Genomic DNA, 24548 nt, shown 5'->3' with positions numbered 1-24548 from the left:
AGTTGACAACCTGAACTCCATGCCAAAGTGAAACATTATCTAAACAAAGTGTGCCCCTTTACCAGTGACATCAGCGTTTACTGGGAGCTGGTTAGAAATACAAATTCGCAAGCTCCATAGCTGATCTCAGCCTAACTCTGGTGCTGAGGTTAGGTCATCTGTGTTTAAACAAGTTCTCTAGGTGGTTCTGATGCAAGCTAAAGTTTTAGTTCTGACCTAGAGTACTTCCATTTTGACAACTGCCAAAGATCTATCTTCCCATCTTCTTCTATTTAAAAGGCATCAAGTATTTCTTTATGCTATGTAATTACAAAAATAAAATAGAAATTATACGGAACAAAGGCAAAGTAGCCTATAATTGCATTATCAAATTAAACCATTGTTTTCATTTGTTCATTAAAGGTCATGCCTTGCTTACATGTTCATATAATTTTTATGTGTTCACATTATTATAATCTTAAGTAATTTTAATGTCAATTGTTGTTATAGAAGTTTGTTGTAATTTATATTTTTCCACTCTCAGAAATTTAACCTTTTACCTATCCTTTTTATATCTTCCTTGAGAAACTATACTTAATTTTTTCATTCCCGTGACAATGCAACTTGCTCACTGTTATTATAAAGTGCCATTTGTGTAAAATGGCAACATTTTTATGGGTGCCTTTAACTCATAAACTAGGGACTACTTCTCAGTAAATCAGATTGTTATTCTTCTTAATACTAGTTTATGATACCAGTGTATCACAAAAAGTCATCCTTTGTATAATTTCTCCTCTCTTATTTTTTAAAATTTTGAGTAAAAAAATGGGCTATAAATTTTACTTAATACGTTAAGGAAGTTCAAGTTCATTTATGGAATGAATATTTATTGAATATTCTGTTGTGCTCTAAGAATACACGTTTGAAGAAGATATGATTGATTAGATGAAGAAGCAATGGAGAGAGTGGAGTCAAGGTTATTAAAAATTTCTGGCTGGGATAGCTGGATTATGCTATTTTCTGGAATAGGGAAAATGGTAGAAAATGAATTCAGTGTTGTTTATATTAAGTTTTCTCTTAGGAAAATTACAAAACTTCTCTTTGACCTGATTTTTCATATATAAAATGGAAATCATATCTACCAAGAGTCTAGAATAATCTTTGGTACACAGAAAATACTCAATGCATGTTAAATGATGTTATTGTTGAGTTTTAGGTGTCTGTGTGATATTTAAGTGGAGATGTTTAAGACAGTTAACTATGGAAGGCTAGCTTCTAGGAAAAAGAGTTGAAATTTGATATTTCCCAGGGAAAGAGAATAAGGTCAAAAAAGGTATCCAGTGTAATATCAGTATTTCAAGGATAGGAAGAGAGAGAGAGATTGTTTCACAAAGGAAATAGGTTTTTTTTTTTTTTTTTTTTTTTTTTTTTTACCCAAACATGGTCAGGCAGCATAAACCAATTTTTAAAAAAGTTTGACCTCCAAAAGAAGGCACATTAAGCCTATTTCTATTTGTGAGTGTTAGAAAATTACAGTAAAATCTAGAGTAGGTTTTAAGGGTTAAGTGAATGCTTAACAACAGGTAGGAAAGGGTGGGCACCAACAAATACTGTCCTCACCTAAGCCTTCTATAGTTTCTACTTGAATGAACTTTCTACCTTTCAAAAGCTCAGGACTGCTCTTTCAACTCTTTTTGCACCTGTCCAGTAGCTTCTCATTTCTATTGTCTTTTGTATAGCATAATAACATTAGATAAGACCACAACATTATTTGACTATAGTGTGAGGAGATTTCAGGGTACCATTATAGGTGTATAGCTTTATTAATACCAACGCAATTAAGTTTTTTGGCACCCTCCACTTTCAATTTCTAGTTTATTCTTCTCTTATCTGTAGCCCAGATGGCAGTTTTGGTTCTGAGGAAAGCAAAACAACTTTCTTCACATATTATCTTCAAGTTTTATCAGAGGTAGTTCTAAATACCTGCTGAGATCTCAAAATGTAGCTGTTTTCCCCATATGGAAATATACTCTATCTAGATATTTTTTTCTTTCTTGCTTGCTTTCTGACTGGAACTTAACAGTCATATTTCTACTACTAGCTCTGCCAGTATTGGGCTATGTGATGATTTGAGCTGTAAAAAATTTTAAACTTTTAATTTCTCCCCTCTTGGCCTATTTCCTTTAAAATAATTGGGTGGAAGTTGATGAATACTAAATTAATATAATTTTATGACTAATAAAACAACCAAAAGATATATTTCTAGACAATAAAAAATGTAGGAATATGTCAGTAATAATTATTGTCAAAGCAACAGGAATGTTTTGACCTATCATTAATTGCCTAACCTTTGCTTCATTAGCTTTAAAGTAATAGATGGAAAATCATCAGAAGTAGTCTTTTCAAACTACTTATATTTGTTATGATTGTTGAATCATTCAATACAAAGTTATCTAAGCTCTTTAGACTAAACTTAGTTCTTACAAAACACATACACACCCACACACACACATTGGAAGTCAGAATAAAAGTCTGCTGTACCTTAATCTCTAGGGGTATATGTTTTCAGTGTCTCATTAGTTAGTTGCCTTGTAGATAGGGATGCTTTCTCTTTCTCAGGTGCTGTGCAGGCTGTTACTGTAGGATCTGGTAAGAAAGTTCCCAGAACAAGGTCTGGACAGAGACAGCCTTCAAGCCTTAGGAAAGTAGAGATCCTGTAGCCCTGGATCCCTTAGGGGTGTTGGAGTTCACACCCTTACTATGATTGGCTATACAAATTGACCCTAATATGTTACTCTAAATACTGTTAGTGCATATGCTTGCTCTGCTGCCCACATCTTTCTGGTTATATAGTTATTCATTCACATCTGGCAATTCTACTGTATAGATGGTAACAAACAATGGTGGGCCCACACTGGTAGGTAGGCATCCCTCTTGTGCTGGTGTCGATAAGGGCTGTGGTCAGAAGTGAAACTTGAGCCACAATTCAAATAATTATTCTGAATAGAGGAATTGCTGATGGTGGTTATTTTCTTTTCTAACAGTGAACATGTATTTCTTTTTTGTGTTAATTGTCTAATCAGAAAAGTAATTATAAAACTTTTGATATTCTAAAGGATTTTGTGGGTAATTTAGCTCCTATTGGCTAATGAATTTCTATTCCGATAATTCTGTAACTCTTCTACTCTACAACAAATGTGGGAACTTCTCTGATCCCTGCCGTGTGAGTCGTTATTCCATGTAACCCTTACTGACTTGGTTTCCTGGACTTACTGTCCTGTCTCCTCTTAAACTCTTGATGTTAATATATTTAAATCTCACTTCACCTCTGATATGATTTTTACTTTTACAAGAATGAGAGATTACATTACCATATATGGTATAATTTTGGGATGGCTTGCGTTTTTTTCCCTTGCATCTTACAGGTTTCCTCATGTTTGTAAATATTGTGAATTTAGTATCATTAAGTTAGTTTTGTCTAGAAGGTTACTTGATATCTTTGAATTTCAGCCATGCTTATGCTTGAAAATTCACAAATGACCTTACCTTTCATTCTTATTCAATTACAGGGAGAGAGAGGGTTTCCAGGTTTGGAAGGCCATCCAGGTTTGCCTGGATTTCCGGGTCCAGAAGGGCCTCCAGGGCCTCCAGGACAAAAGGTATGTGTCAAGTTGCTAACCAGTAATACTAGTAGATGAATTTAGCTGTCTTAAATGTGGAACTAGGTATCAAATCATTTAAAAAATTACTGGATTATAACCAGGAGCTAATATTTAAATGAAACTATGAAAGTCTACACTTCATAGGTTTTTTTTTTTTTTAAACTATTACTGCCATATTCAGGTGCTTTTGGGAGATGCCGTTATTTGTATGTGCTTATTGGGATCTTTAAAAAGAATGAAGTTCTCTGGGTGGCGCCTGTGGCTCAAAGGAGTAGGGCGCCAGCCCCATATACTGGAGGTGGTGGGTTCAAACCTGGCCCTGGCCAAAAACTGCGAAAAAAAGAAAAGAATTAAATTCTCTAAAGAGGCTTATTTAAGCTGGAGAGACATGAGCTGCCAGGTGTTAGAGTAGTTGATTATGATAGTAAGCCAAAATGAAAGTAATAGTCAGCCTTTACTCATTTACTGCTATATTGTAAGCAAGAAGTAAATAGGTAAAAGTGCCAGCTCCCCCACTGTTCCATTTTCTACCATAGCACAACCCCAGCAAGGGTCAGATGTATCAGAACAAACGCTGGGAATCATTTCACTGCGGAAGGAACTCAGAACAAAAAGCTCTTGAGGTTGTATGAACCCAGGGGCATGATGGGAGAAGAAAAAGGGCTAGGAGTGGAAAAGTAGAGTCTGAGTGCAAAGTGTCTTCAAGGTTTACTCCTCCTCCCATAAGGAGGTCTTCACCAAAGACCCCAGATAAAGAGTGCGATTATGCATAGGAGCATGGCCCGCCAGTGGGGATCCTGAGTCTTGACTGAAACTTTCATCAAAGACTATAGTGTTTTACTTAGTATGTGTGTACCAAGTCTGGTGTGGGGAGGGCAGCAGTTCCCCATGAGGCCTACGTGATTAATCAATATGCTTTAATTATGTTCAATTTGTAACAATGAAAATACATCCTGCATATCAGATATTTACATTATGATTCACAACAGTAGCAAAATTATAGTCACGAAGTAGCAAAGAAAATAATTTTATGGTTGGGGGTCACCACAACATGAGCAACTGTATTAAAGGGTTGCAGCATTAGGAAGGTTGAGATCACTGCTCTATGTGGTATGATTATGCTTAATATGCTGTTTTGAATATTTGAGAGTCTCATATGAATGGCCTATATGTGCATGTTACACTGGTAGGAATGTTTGTTGAAATTCTGTTTTTTCCAAAAGAAGTAATGCACAGAGTTCTGGGACAGTAAAATTCATTAATTACTATAGGAGTCAAACAGCCAGAAGTCCCTCCTGGTGAGCAGAGTACTTGAGTGCAATTGGAAATTTGTGTAAAGTGGGGGAAGGTATATAGAGCAGGAAAAGGCACCACTAATCAAACGTAACACGACTCCTGTCGCAGATCCTATGTACTTTTTCCTATATGTCAGATGTTCCCATATTGGATAGAGGCCGGTTGACATCTAAGGAGGAATTTTGTCCCTGTGGTGTCAGAGTCCAATTGTGGCAATGTATCAGGTCCAGAGTAATAAGGTTGGGGTATCTGAGATACTAAAATGGAGCATGTTTAGGCAAACGTCCATTTGTAGGATTGAGCAGCATAGCAATCAAATGTTTATCTGCTGGCTTAGGTTGTGGTTGACATCCAGCAGTTTGTCGTATTTAGCGTGGTGGTGGCAATTTTCTGGGACAGGTTGTATTAATGAATTTGACAAGGTGGAAGTCACATGGTTATTTTGTGGGAGAGAGAGAAGAGAGGTTAGATCCGCAGTCCCCATCCTTATGCCCAGACTCATGGATCTGAATGTGTTCTCATCCTAGCAGTTGGGAGGATTGTGTCCATTGACCGCAATATGGACAGTCTTTTCTGTATCCAACAGCAAAGATATCATTTTATGTACATGTTAAGATTGGGAATAGGGAGAGATAATAGTGAATTTTTGGATTGGGAGAAATTTGTGTTTTTTTCTTTTAATGGCTCTTTTGGATCAGTGCCCTTTTCCATCTGTTCTAGGTAGACTGGTGAAATGATATATGAGAGGGCCTGTTCTGCTCATTTGCCTGGAAAGGAAAAAAGCCTTAAAAACTTTTTTACCCTAATTTTATGATTTTAAATAATGGTGGTACATCATGTCATTAGAGTATTATGGAAATCAAATGGATACTTACCAAGTTATCCTCCTAATAAAGAGAGAAAATTAATTTAAATGCATGGATACTTTTTAGCACAGAACTATACTTGACCTTACATTTTGGGAGAATGTTGCAGTCTCTGGGAAGATAGTAGTATTGTTAGATTGAAGAGCATAAGGGACCTGTGCTAAATCTTGAGTTATATTTTAGCACTGAGGAAAAACCAAGACCACAAAGACCCACTCCATAGAATTTCCACAGATGGGGGTATTCAATTGAATTTCCTTTGTGTAATGACACAACAAGAGCAAGAGCAGCAGAATAATTCTTGGGCACCCAGTAGTGCACAAGAAGTAGCAGAGATCGAAAAAAGTCAAGTGGGTGGAACTGAGCAGTAACTAACTCAGCAGCAAACCATGTAGACTATTGGCATGGGTCATGCCAATGAATTCAAATTGGACTAGACTATCCCACTCCTCTCCCACTTCTCAATACATTGAAACTACTTAATCTCTCCAAAATCTGTGCATAATCTTGTGAAAATGTGGTGGGAACGCCAATGGACTGAGATTAAGTGTTAGCTGTGTTATGGAAATGGGTGCTTTGGAATAGAACTTAAGTTGAATTCGAGAAAAATGACATTTCTTGTTTTTAAGCTTACCTGGGTTTAGGGACTGAGTTTTTTGCACACTATACTTGCTGAAAGGTGACAGTTTTAATAAAGATGTATGGTAGATTAAAAGAAGCTGCTTATATCAGAATTCCTTTGAAATAGTTTAGTATTAACTGGGACTATTCTACAATAGTATGAGGGTTTATGCAGGTGTGCTTATATGCAGTGTATGTTTAGAAAGCAGTCCAATCTTCTGTTCCATTTCACTATCTGTAAAGTCAGAAGGGAAATTGCTTTCTAAACTTTCACGATTTTGAATTTGAAATCAAAATTGAAGCAATTTGTACTTCATGTTTCCCATTGTAGCTGAATTTATGCTTTTTACATGATTGGGTATACTGGTATATGTGTATATTAACATATATACTAAATCAAAAATTTTATGGGATTATACTTTAATCTGTACAGTCTTATATATTAAAGTGAGGATATGTAAAACACATGTATGTATATATATACTTATATATGTAATTTTCCAGTTTTTTTATTTTTAAAAATAAAATTTTATTCATTTTTGATAAACAATGTATGAATAGCATTCAGAATAAATAAACATAATAAAGTATGCAATGAAAATAATCTTTTTTCCACCTATACCTATTAGTCACCGAGTTGTGCGAGCATGCATGCACACACACACACTCATACATCAACTTTTATTTGTTTATAAAATAGTAACATATTAAACACATTTGTGTTTCACTTTAATATACTTTTTAGATATCCCATATCAATATATATAGACCCTCCTCATTTTTCATAACTGCATTGAATTTCATTGTGTATATACACCATAACTTATTAAACCATTCCCCTCTTGATGATCATTTAGGTAGTTGTCAATATTTTGCTACTACAAACAGTGCTGCTAAAATGTATAACTGAATAACTATCCTTTTACCCATGAGGAATTAACTCTGTAAGATAAATTACTATAAGTGACATTGCTAGAACAGAAGGTATATGTATTTACATATTTTTATAGATATTATCAAATTGCTCCCCCCAAATGGTATGATTATCCTTGCTTCAGCAATAAACAAGATCAATTTTCCCATAACTTCACCAACACTATTATGAAACTTTTGGATTTATGCCAACCTAACAGATCAAAAATAGTCTCTCAATGTACTTTTAATTCACATTTCTCTTTTTCTGGGCAAGAATAAGCTTTTCATAGGTTTGAGAATCATTTGTTTGCTTTTCTGTGAAGTATATATTCATATCATTTGGCTATTTTCATACTGAATTTTTGGTGTTTTCAGATTTCAATGAATTATTTATGTATTAGGGAGATTAGCCCTTTGTCGCTGCTGTCAGTTGCAGTTAGACTTTCCCCCAGTTTGTCATTTGTCTTTGCTGTGTGTGTATTTATCTGTTTGTTTTTCAAAGATACTGTCCTTTATGGCTTATGGATTTTGAGTAGGAAATGCCTTTCCCAGTATAAGATAAAATAATAATTCTCACATTTTCTTCCACTATTTTAATGGCTTCATTTTTTTATATGTAAACATTTTACTTATTTGGATTTCATCCTGGTGTATCGTTTGTGATATAAGATTCAACTTTTTTTTTTCCAGATGGCCTCATAAGTATGTCCCAACATCATTTTCCCCTGATGATTTGCAGTGCCACTTTCATTATATATCGAATTCATAAAAATATATGGACTTGTTTTTGAGCCTTACATACTTTTCCAATGGTCGCTTATTCAAGTATGAGAACCAAGCAATTTTAATTACTGAGGCCTTATGCTCTATTTTTATATCTGGAAGAGCTACTGTCCCTTCATTGCTCTTTGTTTCAAAATTTTTCCCAATATTCTTTCTTGTTTATTTTTCCATATGAACTTTAGAGTCACTTTGTCTAGTTAAAAAGCATACTCATGTTTTATTGCATTAATTTTTAATTAAACTTATTGAGAATTGATTTTTTAAATGTTGAGTTCTGCTATCTACAAACATGGAATGCTTTTCTATTTGTTCAAGTCATCCTTTGTGAACTTCAGAAGTGTTTTAATTTTTTCTCCTTAAGAATATTGTATATTTCTTACGTTCATTACTAAACATTTTATCTTTTTGCTATCGTAAATTGGACGTTTTCTTCCGTTATGTCTTCTAATTTCTAGTTGTTGGTGTAAGAAAGCTATAAGTTTCCCAATATTAATTTTATACATAGTTATCTCACTGAATTACGAATTATAGTAGTTTTTCATTTAATTATCTTGTGTTTTCCAGGTGTATGTCCTATCACTTGCAAGTAACAGGATGGGTAATTTTATCCATCCTTTTGAATTTTTATACCTCTAATTTCTTTTTCTTAATTAACTATACAGATTAGTATAACTAGTAAAATATTAAGACATTCTTGTCCTATTTCTGCCTTTAGTGAGAAGGCACAAGGCTCTGTGAACAAAAAATTCTCTTAATTGTCTTAAGCTCAAATTTGATAACTTTAATATCCTTAGAAATGCACCTATTGGGCGGTGCCTGTAGCTCAGTGGGTAGGACGCTGGCTCCATATGCCAAGGGTGGTGGTTTCAAACCCAGCTCTGGCCAAACTGCAACAAAAAATAGCTGGGCGTTGCGGTGGGTACCTGTAGTCCTAGCTACTTGGAGGGCTGAGGCAAAAGAATCACCTAAGCCCAGGAGTTGGAAGTTGCTGTAAGCTGTGACGTCATAGCACTCTACTGAGGATGATAAGTGAGACTCTGTCTCAAAAAAAGAAAAAAAAAAAAAAGAAAAGAAAGAAAGAAAAGAAATGCACCTGTTGTAGAAAGAGTAGATGATTAAACTTTAGTAAAAACAAGCTATGATGGGCATAGTAAGGGCCACCCATGAAGATGTCCATGTCCTTATCTCCAGAATCTGTGAATATGTTAGTTTACATGGTGATGAAAAGTTAAGGTTACAGATGGGATTCAAATTGCTTAATCAGCTGACATTAAAATAGGGAGATTATTCTGAATTATGTGAGTGGGCCCAGTGTAATCACGAGGATCCTTTAAACGTGAAAGAGGGACATAAAAGGGTCATTGTCAGAGTGACATGATAGGAGAGACTCATAAGGCCATTGCTTGCTTTTGAAAGTGGATGAGGAGGGCTATGAGCCAAGGAATGAATGCTGGTGACTCTAGAAGCTGGAAAAGGAAAGGAAATGGATTCTCCCCTAGAACCTCCATAAAGTAACACATTTCTGCCACGACCCCTGTCATACCTCTAACTTCCAGAACTGTGAGATTATATGTTTATATTGTTTTAAACCCCTTAATTTGTGGTTATTTGTTACAGCAGCAATAGAAAACTAATGTACTAGTTAACCCTATCTCTAAAAGAAACCTTACATGGAAGCACCACATGAAGCAAATGAAAGTAGAGCTGCTGTGGTTGAAGGAAGGCTATAACATGAGCCTCCAGAAACCTCCATTGCAAACTCTCGTGTTGTGAGTTGAGTAGCTTAAAAACCACTTGTGTAAATCAAGGTGTTAGTTTAATGAAGCTATCTAAAGCCTTAGGCAGCGGCCTACTATGTGTTTCACTGAAATTCCTTTCCCTTGAAGCAGGTTTTTAAAATTCTTTTTTTTAAAAGATAATTGTTAAGAAAAACTTAGTGAGTAAAGACTTCAAATTCTTAGCAGTACAACTGTGACTAAACGGGTAAGTAGATTAACACACATGTGTGTAGCCACTCTTGCATGGAGTTGACAGCAAAAGCTAGAAAAGAAAGTTTATGGTTTTTTGTCATTCCTTCTTAAATGTAGAAAGTGTCCTATAAAGCAAAACAAAGGTTTAAAACAGCAAATTCAAGAACAACCTATTTGGGCTCAGAGATGATACTGTTTATTACTACCATGGCAAGCAGATTGATGTAATGTGGAAACTGCCCAGATCTTCAGCTCTTCTGTTATGAATAAATGATTTGAGGAATATCTATCTTGCTATTTGATCTTTGTTTTCTTGTATGATTCATAAGTAACTTTATAGGTAGAAAGTTTTATCTACATGTCAGCAGTTTCCTTTTCAGTACATAAAGGCCTTTCTTATTTTTGGTCATGTAATTTACCTCGGTGCTTTCAGTCTCAATAATAAATGCTTCTTCCTTGGGTGTGTAAGTTTCTCACTGACTTTCACAAAGGTTCACAAAAATTGAACTCTCTGATTTTATAATTGAAAATTAGTTATTTGAGGTCTCTTTCTGAAGGAAGAAAAACTAATATATTATATTTTTCAGGGTGATGATGGAATTCCAGGGCCACCAGGACCAAAAGGAATCAGAGTAAGCAACATTTGCTATCTATAAAATACTTTGTTGGTGGAAACAAATGAAAAACAAATGAAGTATTATGAGACTACTGGAAAAGTCTTGTATTAAAATACAGGGAGAAAAAGCTTTTAGCAAGTTGTATTTAGAATTGGTATATATCTATACTTAGTCTTTCTTTAGTATTTTGATAGATATTTTTCTATACCTAGATGTCTATTCCAGGGGTCCTCAAACTATGGCCCGTGGGCCACATTAGGCGGTGTGATTGTATTTGTTCCCGTTTTTTTTTTTTTTTTACTTCAAAATAAGATATGTGCCGCGTGCATAGGAATTTGTTCATAGTTTTTTTTTTTTTTTTTTAAACTATAGTTCGGCCCTCTAATGGTCTGAGAGTCTATAGTGAACTGTCCCCCTGTTTAAAAAGTTTGAGGACCCCTGATTTAAACTAATATATGTGAGGATTTTAAAGTAGCTATGGTTAAGAAATATGAAAGAGGTAAATTCTAAAAAAATTGTCAGTTCATTAAAAATCTATATCACATAGTTGGTTAAAACCAGAACTTTCCAACCAGTGTGGTCATTTCAGCCTTCTGAGGGTCAGCAGGCTAGCACTTCATGCTGCATAACCTCTCAGTGTACCGTATATAAACAATACTTTGTGTATCTTGAAGAAAATAAGCTTAATTTTAATAACTATGTTAAAGAATAAATACTTTGGGAAGAATACATGTCCTTAGTTCTAACATGCATGATTTTTCAAGTTTTAAAGTTCTGAATATCAGAATACATCTCAAAATTGAAATGCATATTTAGTATATTTTTTTTCAAAAGATTTTAGGTCGACATACATCTTACAGTGTGTTTAGAACTGAGAGGAAACTGTAGTTTAAAAATAGTACTGGCTTTCCAAAACTCATATTTAACTTTTTAAGCCTCAGTTTCTTTATTTGTTAAGTTAAAGATCTAAATACCATATTCTTCAGGGTCTCTTTTAGCTCTGAAATTCTGTGTTCATAGATTAATGAGGCCCCTTAATTTGAATATAAAACACATGAATGGTGACATGGCATGTTTATGTGTGTGACAAAGACAACCAAACATTCTAATCATTTGATCTTCAGAAATTTAGTAGATGTATAAAATTTACAAATATTAAAAGCATTCTGTTTGCTGTATACAGAGTGTCCATAAAGTTTGTATACGATTTTAAATCGCGTACTATTATATTTATTATTATTATTTTTTTTTATTGTTGAGGATTCATTGAGGGTACAAAGGTTACACTGATTGCATTAGTAAAGGTAAAGTCCCTCTTATAATTGTGTCTTGTCCCCAAGAGGTGTGTCACACTCCATGATCCTCCAACCCCCTCCCTTCTTCCCTCTCTTTACACCCCTCTTCCCCCACCCCCCACCATGTACTAGGTCATCAGTTGTCGTCATATCAGAATTGAGTACATAGGATTCTTGCTTTTCCATTCTTGTGATGCTTTACTAAGAAGAATGTGTTCCACTTCCACCCAGTTTAATAGAAAAGATGTAAAGTCTACATCTTTTTAATGGCTGATTATGCACTATTTTAAATTGCATACGAACTTTATGGACACCCTGTATAGTTCTTACCAAAATATAGCTTGCTTTATATACTTCTTATGACTTCTTATGGTTAGGGGAAGCAGAGAAGCAACTTAAAAGTCTTGGTTTTTTAATTAGATATAATTCTTCCATTTTTCTCTAAAAATAAGTATCAGTATACTACTAAAGCTCTTCATAATAATTATAACGTTGCTATAACTATGTCATTAATGATATCTAAAGCACTATTGAGACTAAAAAGAATTAGCCTTTTTATTAATTCCCATTTCCAAGTATCTGAGATTGCTTAGATAGTCCATGTAGCTCAACTAGAATTTTAGAAGGGCTGGGGAATAGGTGACCTAATAGTTCTTGTGTCCTCAGGTGTCAACTCACAGGCAACTCTTGACATGCAATTTTTTAAAGAGTTATTATGTCAGAAATTTTTAAGCATATGCAAATGTACAAAGCATATAGTATAGTGAATCTCCATATACCCATCACTGACCTTAAACAATTACCAGCATTTTAACAATTTTATTTAATCTATACTCCACCAGTTATTTTTTAATAACTGTTAACAGTTATTTAATAACTGTTTAACAATTTTATTTAATCTATACTCCACCAGTTATTTTTTAATAACTGTTTTGGAATAAACCTCTTACGTCATTTATTCCACCAGTGAACCACTTAACTACTAGACAATCAGCACACCTTTAAAACTTAGAAATAATTTTCAATATCATTTAATACTCAATCTGTATTCATATATCCTCAGTTGTCTCAAAGATATCCTTTTACAATTAGTTTGTTCAAATCATGATCCAAGCAGTTCCATGTATTGCATTTGTTTGCTGTGTTTCCTAAGCCTCTTTTATTATTCCATTGGAGAAACTGTATTCTGCATCCTGGATTTGGGTGATTGCTTCCTTGTGATGTCATTTAAATTGTTCTTCTGTCCCCCATATTTCCTGAAAATTAGAGGTTGCCTTGGAAGGGGCACTGGAGAACTTTCTGGGGCTATAGAAAGCTGTACACATAAGATTTGTGTATTTAACTGTATGTAACTCACACTGCAATAAAATTAAAGCAAATAGAAGAAAGAATACTTTATGTGTACAGAGTGTGTTATATACTTACTATTGGATTATATCACAAAGCATGACTATCTATCATAAAGCATGAATGCCTATCCCACTTTTTGGATAGTACATTTGATAAGTGATCTCAGGTAATGTCAGCCTCATTATGCCATCAGAAATTTCCCCATCAACTTTCACCCAGTGTTTTAGCATCAGTTGTTGGTCATTATTTTATTCAGAGTTGCAAGATGGTGCTTTTAAAAAAAATTCTATCATTCTTTTATTTATTAATCAGAATTCTAATTTATCATCTAGAATTATAATGGGGTCATGACCTGCCATATCAGCAAGTTTTGGTTATAAAAATGTGGAATGTGTGTGTTTCAATCAATTGTAATCATTTGTTTTTGAAACCTAGATTGTCCCATTTTGGTCTGTGAGAGCTCCTTCACTTTGGCTCCTGTATTGTGTCCTTTAAACAAAACGCCATTAATCCTTGATGATTTCCTTGCATTGTGGCATAACAAACCCTTCCATGCTCATCTTCTGCATTTCCCCTCTATCTGAAATAAGCTATGTCTCTGAATCCAGTTTCTTTGTGGTGAAAAATGTGATTTAATTACCACCGCCTTTATGTTAGATGTTTTTGTTGTTACTGGGTTTGTTATTGTTGGAATGTCTTTTCAATGGAGAGAGTAAAGAAATATGTATTTTTTTTTAAGAGAGGAAATAAAGGTAGTCCCCAAGTTACACACATCTGACTTACATACAAGTCACTCTTATGAACAGAGGCTATTACAGTAAGTTCTCAAGTTACAAATATTTGACTGATGTACAACTCGCACTTACAAACATAGTCTATTACGGGTAATAGGAAAATGTACCTTCCCAATTACATACAAATTCAATTTAAGAACAAACCTATAGAACCTATCTCATTTGTAATCTGGGAACTGTTTGTACCATGAGTTGGTATTATTATGTCCAACTGAAATTTAAACTAAAAACGATTTAATATACTTATCTCCCTCCCTTTTTTTTGAGACAGAGTCTCACTCTGTCACCCTGGGTAGAATGCTGCGGCATCATCATAACTCACAGCAGCAACCCTGGGTTCAAGCGATCCTCTTGCCTCATCCTCCCCCATAGCTGGGACTAGAGGCACCCACCACAATGCTCAGGTAATTTTTCTATTTTTAGTAGAGATGGGGTCTCCCTCTTGCTCAGGCTGGTCTTCAGATCCAGAGCTAAAGCAATTTATCCACCTTAGCCTCCCAGAGTGTTAGGATTGCAGGCGTGAGCCACCTACCACGCTTGGCCGATTTCTTGCTTAAGGTGAAAACCTTGATTCCTAATGACGTTCAGGTAATTTCTATTTGCTTTCTCCCACAATGTGGCTATGATAGCTCCAAAATAATTTTGTTATAAATTAACAAAATGTTTTCAGTTTTAATAGTAATAATAAGGATTCTTGAATGTCATTATTTATTTTTCCTTTTGAATTGACTTATTTCACTAAGGAATTACAGTCAAAATACCATGTCTGAAAGGCACTTGAAGTAATTATTTTCTCTGTGCAATTATGTCTAGAAATTGGAATATAGTTAGGTTCACTGGTTCCAGTTTGTTCTCAATTTTTAATAATTTCTTTTTAACCTTTTATAAATTTTGATTTATTTAGAACATTTACATGGTTCTATAAGACAAATAGTAGTCAGATATGTTTTCCTCCCATCCTTGCCATTCCCTTACTTTGTTTTCTTCTTCCTTTTAGAGGTAATCATTTTATTACTTTTTGTTTATCTTTTCATTGTCTGGTATCACCACCCTTGTTATAAAAAGGTAGCATATTAAACACTTCTTCTACCTGGCTTCCTTTAACATTATGTTAGAGATCACTACATATTTCAGTGTGCGGAGGCCTCCCATTCTTTTAACAACTGTATAGTTTTACATGATGTACATGTACCATAATTTAATCATGTCCCTATTCGTGGACATTTGGGTGGTTCTAATCCTTAGTTATAATTATCGTTATATGGTTGTTTCTAAACTTTAGCTATAATCTGTAATCGGTAACTTTGAATGTCATACTTTCTTTCATAATTTCTTATATATCTTTGGGATAGATTCTTAGAAGTGAGTTGTTAGGTCAAAGGGCAAATCCATGTGTAATTTTGCTAGATAGTTCCAAATTTTCCTCCATAATGGTTGAATCTCCATTAGCAGTGTATGAGAGTACTTTTTCTGCATAGTCTCACCTACTGAAAATGTTGTCAAACTTGTATTTTTGCCAATTCTGACAGGGAAATTTAATTGAGGAATATTTTGAGTGATACCATTAATATCTTCAAGGGCAGTATATTTGCCACTTCCCTATCCTCTGCTGAATTCTTTATTTACCACAAACCTGGAAGAACTTTATCTATTCGAAGAGACATTTTATCCACTAATTTCCCTAAGTGTAATGAGGACAGTGCTCCCTCAAACAGGAGATTCTTTCATGATTTTCTATAAGAGTCTTAAACACACAGAAGAGATTTTTCTCTAATGTTTCAAAGAACATTGAGTAGTAATAATCAATGAGACACAGTTTTGTCTATTTCAATTCTAAAAATAATTTCCATAATATCCTTAGGTAGGATATTATTTTATTGTTATTGGTTGACATTTGGCTCAAGGAATTTATTTCTTTTTATAGGGTTCTCCTGGACTACCTGGATTCCCAGGGACACCAGGTCTTCCTGTAAGTAGGATTCACTTCTCATTTTAAAATTACTTAAGAATCAATCTAAGAAATATCACACATGTATTATCTCTCTTTTCAAAGGGAATGCCAGGCCATGATGGGGCACCAGGTCCTCAAGGTATTCCTGGATGCAATGGAACCAAAGTGAGATTTTAAAACTTGATCTTAGACAGTATGCTTTATAATAATAAACTTAAATATCTAAAGAAATCACTATGAAGAATGATGAAGAAGAGATAAAGGTCAAATATACAGTGTGTTCAGACTTAGCATTTTCAATATATTGAAACATTAGTAATTTCTTTAAGTATGTGTAATAAGCTGAGATGTTACACTGTGTTGAAGATTACTTACCAACGACCTATTTTGGCTTTACTATAAAGTAGGATAAGAGTTACAAAGGATTAGGATATATATGTCTCAAATATTGTGTTAAGCGTAATACTTGTGAATGTCAATCATTAGCTTTTTTTTTTTAAAAAAACTAGATACAATTTAAATTTTCAAGTATTTCATATAGGTAAATTTTCTTAACTTATCTAATAGCTTCCTTAAGAAAAATCCTAAAAATCTATGCATAGCAAATATAGATAGATAAGCAAAGATAGATAGATAAATAGATAGATAGATAGATAGATAGATAGATGGATAGGGTACATTACATCAACTTTTACTATAAAATGTCAGTATGAAATCTGAAACTCTTCTCCATCAGTAAAAGTGATGCATTTAACAATTTTTAAAAACCAAAACTTTACATATGTCAAACATTTTTTTCCTGAACCACTTGCCTTGTCTTTAGTCAACTCTTTAGGTTTAAGATAAAGTAATAGCAAGTAAAAACATAAGGAAAATGTACTCTTCTTGCAAGCTTACATATTGTAGCCTCTGTTCTTACTCCCTCACTTTTCTCCTTTTACTTTAGGTTAATGCAATATCTTATTATGCTCTGTATATCCTTTTGGCATTTTCCATTTTGCACATAATATTTCATAAAAATATTCAAAAAAATCTATATCTTTCTAACTAATGACATTTGTTAGATTTCATGTTAAGGTATATATTTTAAATAGCTTCAATAAATGATTTTGCATTACAATGGCTATATTTTATGATAATTACTGTACTGTATACTTAAGGACAGTACAATTCTTTTTATCTCCAGTATTACTCCAGATCAGTGTGACCTTTATCAATAATAATAATAATAATTTTAAAAAATTTTGTATTTGTGAGGTTTAATTGTATTCTTCATTTCAGCTGGGGCAACTTAATAGTGTTAGGACCAGTGTGGAGTGGAGTTAGTCTGCATGACACATTTCATGTTCAAGTGTGCTATATTTTTGTGCCTGTTCTGGTTATTTGTTTGTCTTTTGACAGCATGCCTTAAGCAACAAAGAGACCACAAGCTAAAAGTTTTAAAATGGAAGGCCAAATGTATCTATCCATAGTGAATATAGTCTGCTATATGATTCAAGGAATCTTTTCCTTTTAGTAAAACAGCACTTTAGCAAATCTAATAATTGATTTGTGTTTCAGGCCCCCAGCTATGTGAGCAACAAATTCTAAAAAAATTAAATGGATTTATTATGCATACTTTCAGACTGAATAGTTTCTTATATTTCTTATTATGTAAGTAAAAGAATGAACTCTAGAGTTGGAACCATAATGTATGGATATTTTTTTTCCTTTCTCCTGAAGTTAATGTACAGGCCTTTCCTTTTCTCTATGTCCCTACTTTATCCATGTGCAGAAAGTGGTGGAGAGAGGGGTATTAGACAATAACTCAAAGACACACAACTGTAGTAATTTTAGTCTTTCAAATTATTTGACGAGGTTTCTAGGATTACTGTGGCATATAGGAGGTTGCTTTGGGGTTCTTCTGCAGCAATTTTACCTTTTGCTTTCTAAACCAAATGTCCGTGTTAGTACTTTATATAGTAAGTGAGAAAAAATGGATGCCTAGAAAACATAATGGCCTGCAATTGCTAGAACTATTCCTGTTATTGTCCTCTTGGTGATATTAATGGCCTTCTTTCTTACCATCTTTTTCTCTTTACAAAAATAATTTGAAATAGTTTACAATAAGAGAAAAATGCAATAGGGCAGTTAAAATAAGAATCTATATAACACATAGGTAGGAAATTGGGACAAATCATTAACTATTAAATGTGATGATGGTCAGGAATCTGTAGTGTGTCTCAAATGAATTTGTCAGAAGAAAATGGAGTAGAAGATATTTTTTTCTTTATTTCTGATTGGGATGGATGAGTATCTTAGAAGGTTGAATTGATATGGATAGTTGATATGAAAGTAATTGAAAAGTTAAGGCTAATGAATTTTTGGTGATCTGGCATGTTGCAAAATGGCTTTCACAGAAATCTTTTCAATAAGTCATTGTTTGTTGGTATAGTTATTCTTTGTTTCTTTTTCTCCCATGCTCTTTATTTTTAACTCCTTCTAGGGAGAACGTGGATTTCCAGGCAGTCCCGGTTTTCCTGGTTTACAGGGTCCTCCAGTAAGTTATAAAATTTGGTATTATAATGAACACAGGAATTAATGGAAGAAGCAGAAGTGTAAATGTTCCACATGGAACAATGTAGTAAATTGTAAGAAAAGCAAGACATTTTACAAAGAAGTTGGTAATATAGCTCTCTGTTGAGCAAAAACAAGCGTTCTTGATGTTTAATATGAATGTTACCTCTAAGTATCCTAAAATATACTCAGAAATAACCCTATAGCAGTTTACTCACTTTATACTCTAGAACAGTGTTTCTCAACCACTTTTTATCTCTCAGCACACTTGAACCTATAGTTAAACTTAAATTATATTGATCAAAAAATGAGTAAAAAAAGAATATACTTACAGTTCTTTGAACTTCTTTCAAAATAATTTAATTAATGATCTTTTAAAAATTTGGTGGGCACACCTGAGATCCTTTCAACTGGCACACCAGGCTGAAAATCATGGCTCTAGAAAGTTTTGTGTTCTTTGCTTGTTTTCCTCTCATGTACATAAAAATAATCCTTTTTCTTTTTAATAATAGGGGCCTCCTGGGATCCCAGGGATGAAGGTAAGCATCTCATGCTGGAAAGATAAACTTTGAATAAAATATTTGGAAAACCTGCAAGTTTGAAAGGGCAATGACTTGGACTTCTATCTTAAAATGGATGCTTCTACAACAGCTGTTCTCAACCTGTGGGTTGTGACCCCTTTTAACTGTATTAAAGGTTCGTGGCATTAAGAAGGTTGAGAACCACTGTTCTAGAAGTTCTGCAGGTGTACACTTGCAAACTCTCCTTAAGTCCCCTACTCTGTTCTCATAGATATAAATACTCTCTATGTGCTGATACACTTGAAAATGTATATATCAAATATGAGTTTCTTTTCTGACACCTTTGGTCTACATCTTTTTACATTTCTGTATAGTTAACCACCTACTCTCTCTAGAAGTAGTGTCACCCATGGCCTCTGCGACACTACTGTTTCCTGATTTTTCTTCTACATGTCCGATTATTCTGCAAGCTCATTCCATTCTTTCCAGCAATCATCAGGACATGGTCCTGACCCCTTCTTCTCTTCTGTCCTCAGCAATATTACTAATGTCCACAGTATGAATTACTATCTAGTTATGGAATTCTTCTGAGTTAGTCTCCCTGATATTCATATCTCAGAGATTGAAATTAACATGTTCTAAGTTAACCTGCCCCTTCCAGAATAAACCTACTCCTTCCTTTGGCTCCCTGTATTTAAAATTTGTATCACTATGAATTATGTACACTTTTACATGAACTCAAACCTGAGAATTAGTATTTACATCTTCCGCTCTTTCACACAGCTCCTCATTCCATTCTATCACTAAATACTGTAAAATTTGCCTGTAAAACATATTCATCCACTTTTTTTTCATCTTCACTGTCACTGCACTAACCATAATGTCTCATCTGGATTACTACAATAGCCTCTCTTTTTCTCACCACTATTCCACTGCCGCCTTCCAGCCTGATTTATTCTCTACAAAGCAATCAAAAATGATTTTTTAATGTTAATTAATAATTTAATCTCCCTGCTTATAAACCTTCAAGGGCTTCCCACTGTACATCTCAAGTAATGTCCATGGCTTTAATACCTGCATGTTCTAATCCTTGCTTACATTTTCAGCCTTATCTTAAACTTGTCTCACTGCCCCCACCAGTCTGCATTTAGTTATTTAGTGTTAAACACTTTGCTTTTGTTTTCTTTGAACATACTGTCTACAATGCTTAATATTTTTCTTCCTGTCTTCACCCAAATGACTCTTTATTATCCTTTAGGTCTCAACCTGAATGTTGCCTTCATAGATTGCCTTTTTTGTTTACCAAAACTAATTTTCTGCACTATTTTTTTAAAGAGATGGGATCTATGCTATCTTTATTTTTCTCTGTTATTTCTTATTAGTTATTGTACCATGCTGTTTTTCAGAATATGTTGTCATTTTTTTTACATGTTATGGTGTATTTTCACATTTTATTGTTAGCTCCGTGAGAACAGAGACCTCATTTATCTTCTTCATTACTAAATATCCAAATCTAACATAATTATTGGCAAATGCTTAATATTTAATAAATATTTTTTAATGAACGAGTAACTGAATTTACCATATTCTCTTAATAAATCTACTGTACCTCAGTATACTCTGGCCACTTCATCTTTCCTTTAAAGGTAGATTTATTCATTTTCATTACTGAGATGGCCTACTCTTTCAGTACAAAAGATTGTGACAGATTGAATCCTCATATCCTTTTTTGTGCTTTTGCTGGTTTTCATGTATAACAACTGTGAATTACAAGTTCCACTGATGATTTCTTTCAGGGGGAACCAGGTAGTATAATTATGTCATCACTGCCAGGACCAAAGGGTGATCGGGGATATCCAGGTCCTCCTGGAATACAAGTAGGTATCCAGTGATTTTCTTCTTTACTATGTTGAAGAAATCAGAAGTTCACAACAACTCCTCAACCTTTCGTACCCTCTGTGTTAGTAATAGAAATTATCATCTGAACTTTGCCATACATTGCATACATGTTCTACCCCAAAATAAAGCAATCTGGACAAGGGAGAATTTTAATAATACCTGCTTTGTTCTTTTACCTTTCTATCTAGTATGCATGGAAATTTCTGTTTAGGGGATTAGTGGCAGAAATAGGCTTCTATGTTCTTATTCTGGTGCTGTGGAGAGCATTAGGGTCCTCCGTAATTGGTTTAATTAAAAATAAAAGTTATTGGTGTCCCATTTAAGATATTAGAAGATGTCATTTGTAATACTCTTAATTATGCATAACTTATGGACATATTTTAAAGGCTGAAAGAATACATTTTATGCACGGTGAACATCAAATGTAATCTTACCAAAAATATTGTATTAGCCTACAGATAACATGCATAGAGACAGTGGTGACTTTTGTGTTTTCGTACATTAGGAGGTCAATTTCTCAGGTTTTAATTCTTTTCTGGCAAAGGATTCAATTCAATTGATCAGTAAGAATTGATTCCTTTGCCAGAAATAAAAATGAGTACTTTCTGATATTTGATCACTAAGATACAATATTTGGGACTTTTCGTTATTTTGTTAGCTACCTTCTCGTTCATTACTTGACATCACCTATTCATATTCTCTTTTAAATTCACTCAGTCTTGCCTCAGCGCTTGTGGCTTAAGTGGCTAAGGCGCCAGCCACATACACCTGAGCTGGTGGTTTTGAATCCAGCCTGGGCCTGCCAAACAACAATGACAGCTGCAACCAAAAAAATAGCAGGGTGTTGTGGCCGGCACCTGTACTCCCAGCTACTTGGGAGGCTGAGGCAGGAGAATCGCTTGAGCCCAGTAGTTGGAGGTTGCTGTGAGTTGTGATGCCACAGCACTCTACCCAGGGTGACAGCTTGAGGCTCTGTCTCAAAAAAATAAATAAATAAATAAGCAAATTCACTCAGTCTTGCCATTTATAATTTATAAATAATTATGATGTAATATTTGAAAATACAACAGAATACATGCAAAATATATGCACATTATCAAGCATAGTGATAAAATGAATAACTGAAACACAAACACAGCATTTAAGAACTAAAACATTAAGGCTGGACACAGTGGCTCATGCCTATAATCCCAGCACCTTGGGAGATCAAAACAGGAGAATCGCTAAAGTCCAAGAATTGGAAGTTACAATGGTCTTCTATTGGGCCCCTATAGCCTGAGTGACATAGCGAGACCCTGCTTTTCTCTGTCTAAAAAAATAATAATAAACAACAACAAAAACTGTCTATAACATTATAAATACAGTAGAACCTCCAATAGTTGGCAACCTCCCTACATCAACCACCAGATGTACTCAATAGAAATTCCTATCATGACCACCTCTGTATGTTGATCATTTTGTTACAGTCCCTTGGGTGGTCAACTTATAGAGGTTCTACATTTTAAATCAATCTGTGTGTTCTTTGTCAGTTACATCCTTCTACATTCCCTCCATATAACTATTATACCATCCTGAGCTTTCCATTGTTTTTAAAAATAGCTCTTTTAGGGTGGCGCCTGTGGCTCAACTGAGTAGGGCACTGGGCCCATATGCCAGAGGTGGCGGGTTCAAACCCAGCCCCAGCCAAAAACTACAAAAAGAAAAAAAATAGCTTTTTTACGTATCCATATATTTCTAAACAATAGAATATTTGGTTTTGCTTTATAAAAATTGATGAAATATTCATGTTATTTTCTGTAACTTTTTCTACTTGATGTGCTAAGATTTGTTCAAATTATTGTATGGGGCTGTAGTTCACTTAGTTTCACTGACATGCAACTTTCCATTTGTGGACATAGTACAGTTTGTTTTGTTACAAAACAATTTAGGATTTATATCTAAGTGGAAACTTTCTACATTGCAGGCCATAAAAATTTTCAGTTTTTACAATGACAAATTATAGTCCATAATCTTTTTATCATTTCCTTATCATTTGTCCGAGTTATTTTCTTTTCCCTCTGTCTTTAAACTTAGCTAATTTAAAATTAGAAAAGCTACCTTGAAAAAAGTAGCCTTGGGTGGCGCCTGTGGCTCAGCGGGTAGGGTGCCGGCCCCATATGCCGAGGGTGGCGGGTTCAAACCCAGCCCCGGCCAAACTGCAACAAAAAAATAGCCGGGCGTTGTGGCGGGCGCCTGTAGTCCCAGCTACTTGGGAGGCTGAGTTAAGAGAATCGTCTAGGCCCAAGGATTTGGAGGTTGCTGTGAGCTGTATGAGGCCACGGCACTCTGCCGAGGGCGATAAGGTGAGACTCTGTCTCTACAAAAAAAAAAAAAAAAGAAAGAAGTAGCCTTTCCCTTCCCTTTTCTAGTTTAAATGCTCCACTAAATGCCCAACTTTATCACTTTATTTTGTAAATTTTTCTAATTAGGTGTTTATCCTACGTTTGTTATCTGACACTGTGAAACATAAGCTTTCTGAAAGCCACCTTTTACTTTCTTTATAGTTTTTTAATCCTTTTATCCTTATACAATTTTAAATTTCATTCATAGCAGAATTATAGAACATAATTCTAGCAACTATTTAGGTTTAAATTTTAGCCATTTGGTCAGAGGGGCTGGGTTTTTTTCATCTTTTTCTTTATTCTCTTTGTAATAGGGCCCACCTGGTCCCATTGGTATACCAGGGCCAATTGGTCCCCCAGGACCACCAGGCTTGATGGTAAGCTCCATTCTGTAATTTCATTTCTCATCCTTTTCTTTCAGACTTATTTCACAGTTATTAATATTGTTTATAATACTTAAAAGAATAATGCATTTCCAATATTCATAATTTATAATTTTCTTATTTAAGGGTGATTTTATAATGATAAGGTGAACAGTATACATTCTAAGTAATAGCTCCATTTTATAGATGGAAGAAATGAGGTAATAATGAGGAAAGATTTAAAATGAAGTACTTTGTTGTCTCTTACATTTCAGTATTGAAGTCAATTCCAGCCATGTCAGGAAATATTCTAAGATAGTTTTCTAGTCACTTGATGAAACACATTTCTTTAATTTGCAATTTTTTGTTTAAAAAGAACAAAACAGGGCTTCACAAAAAATCTGCTCTTGTTTCTTAGGGGTCTAGGACAAAACAGTAGGATTAGTGAGGGAGTCAGCCCTCCACAATGGTTCGTGAGTTTGTGTACCCCAAGAGAGAAGCAACAACTTCTAAATACCCCAAGAGAGAAGCAAAAACTTCTAAATACCCCGAATGTGCAACCAGTTCTATTACTTCATCACTTCCATGGCCACTCTTACTTTCTAATCTAATAAAGTCTAAGTATTTTTTATGTCTGACATACTTAGATTTCATTTAAGTCACATTCTGGGCTTAGAACTTTACTGTTGCCCTCTTAAAAGGGCAAGAAAATTGTATTTCAGTCAAAAGT

At 34.4% G+C, this 24548-nt stretch overlaps 1 protein-coding gene across 2 annotated transcripts in view; it reads left to right on the top strand.

Moving 5' to 3' along the window:
- The window catches only part of COL4A5 (collagen type IV alpha 5 chain), a 325984-nt gene that overhangs the window by 127529 nt on the left and 173907 nt on the right, over window positions 1–24548 (top strand). For both annotated transcript variants that reach the window (XM_053579991.1, XM_053579992.1), the window contains exons 3-10: window positions 3549–3638; window positions 10680–10724; window positions 16073–16117; window positions 16202–16264; window positions 18585–18638; window positions 19168–19194; window positions 20973–21053; window positions 23771–23833. In XM_053579991.1, coding sequence (XP_053435966.1) covers window positions 3549–3638; window positions 10680–10724; window positions 16073–16117; window positions 16202–16264; window positions 18585–18638; window positions 19168–19194; window positions 20973–21053; window positions 23771–23833 — 468 coding nt within the window. The remainder of the gene's footprint in view (window positions 1–3548; window positions 3639–10679; window positions 10725–16072; window positions 16118–16201; window positions 16265–18584; window positions 18639–19167; window positions 19195–20972; window positions 21054–23770; window positions 23834–24548) is intronic.

Source organism: Nycticebus coucang, chromosome X, assembly GCF_027406575.1.
Source record: "Nycticebus coucang isolate mNycCou1 chromosome X, mNycCou1.pri, whole genome shotgun sequence".
Classification (NCBI taxonomy): Eukaryota; Metazoa; Chordata; class Mammalia; order Primates; family Lorisidae; genus Nycticebus; species Nycticebus coucang.
This window is presented reverse-complemented; position numbering and strand designations above follow the sequence as displayed.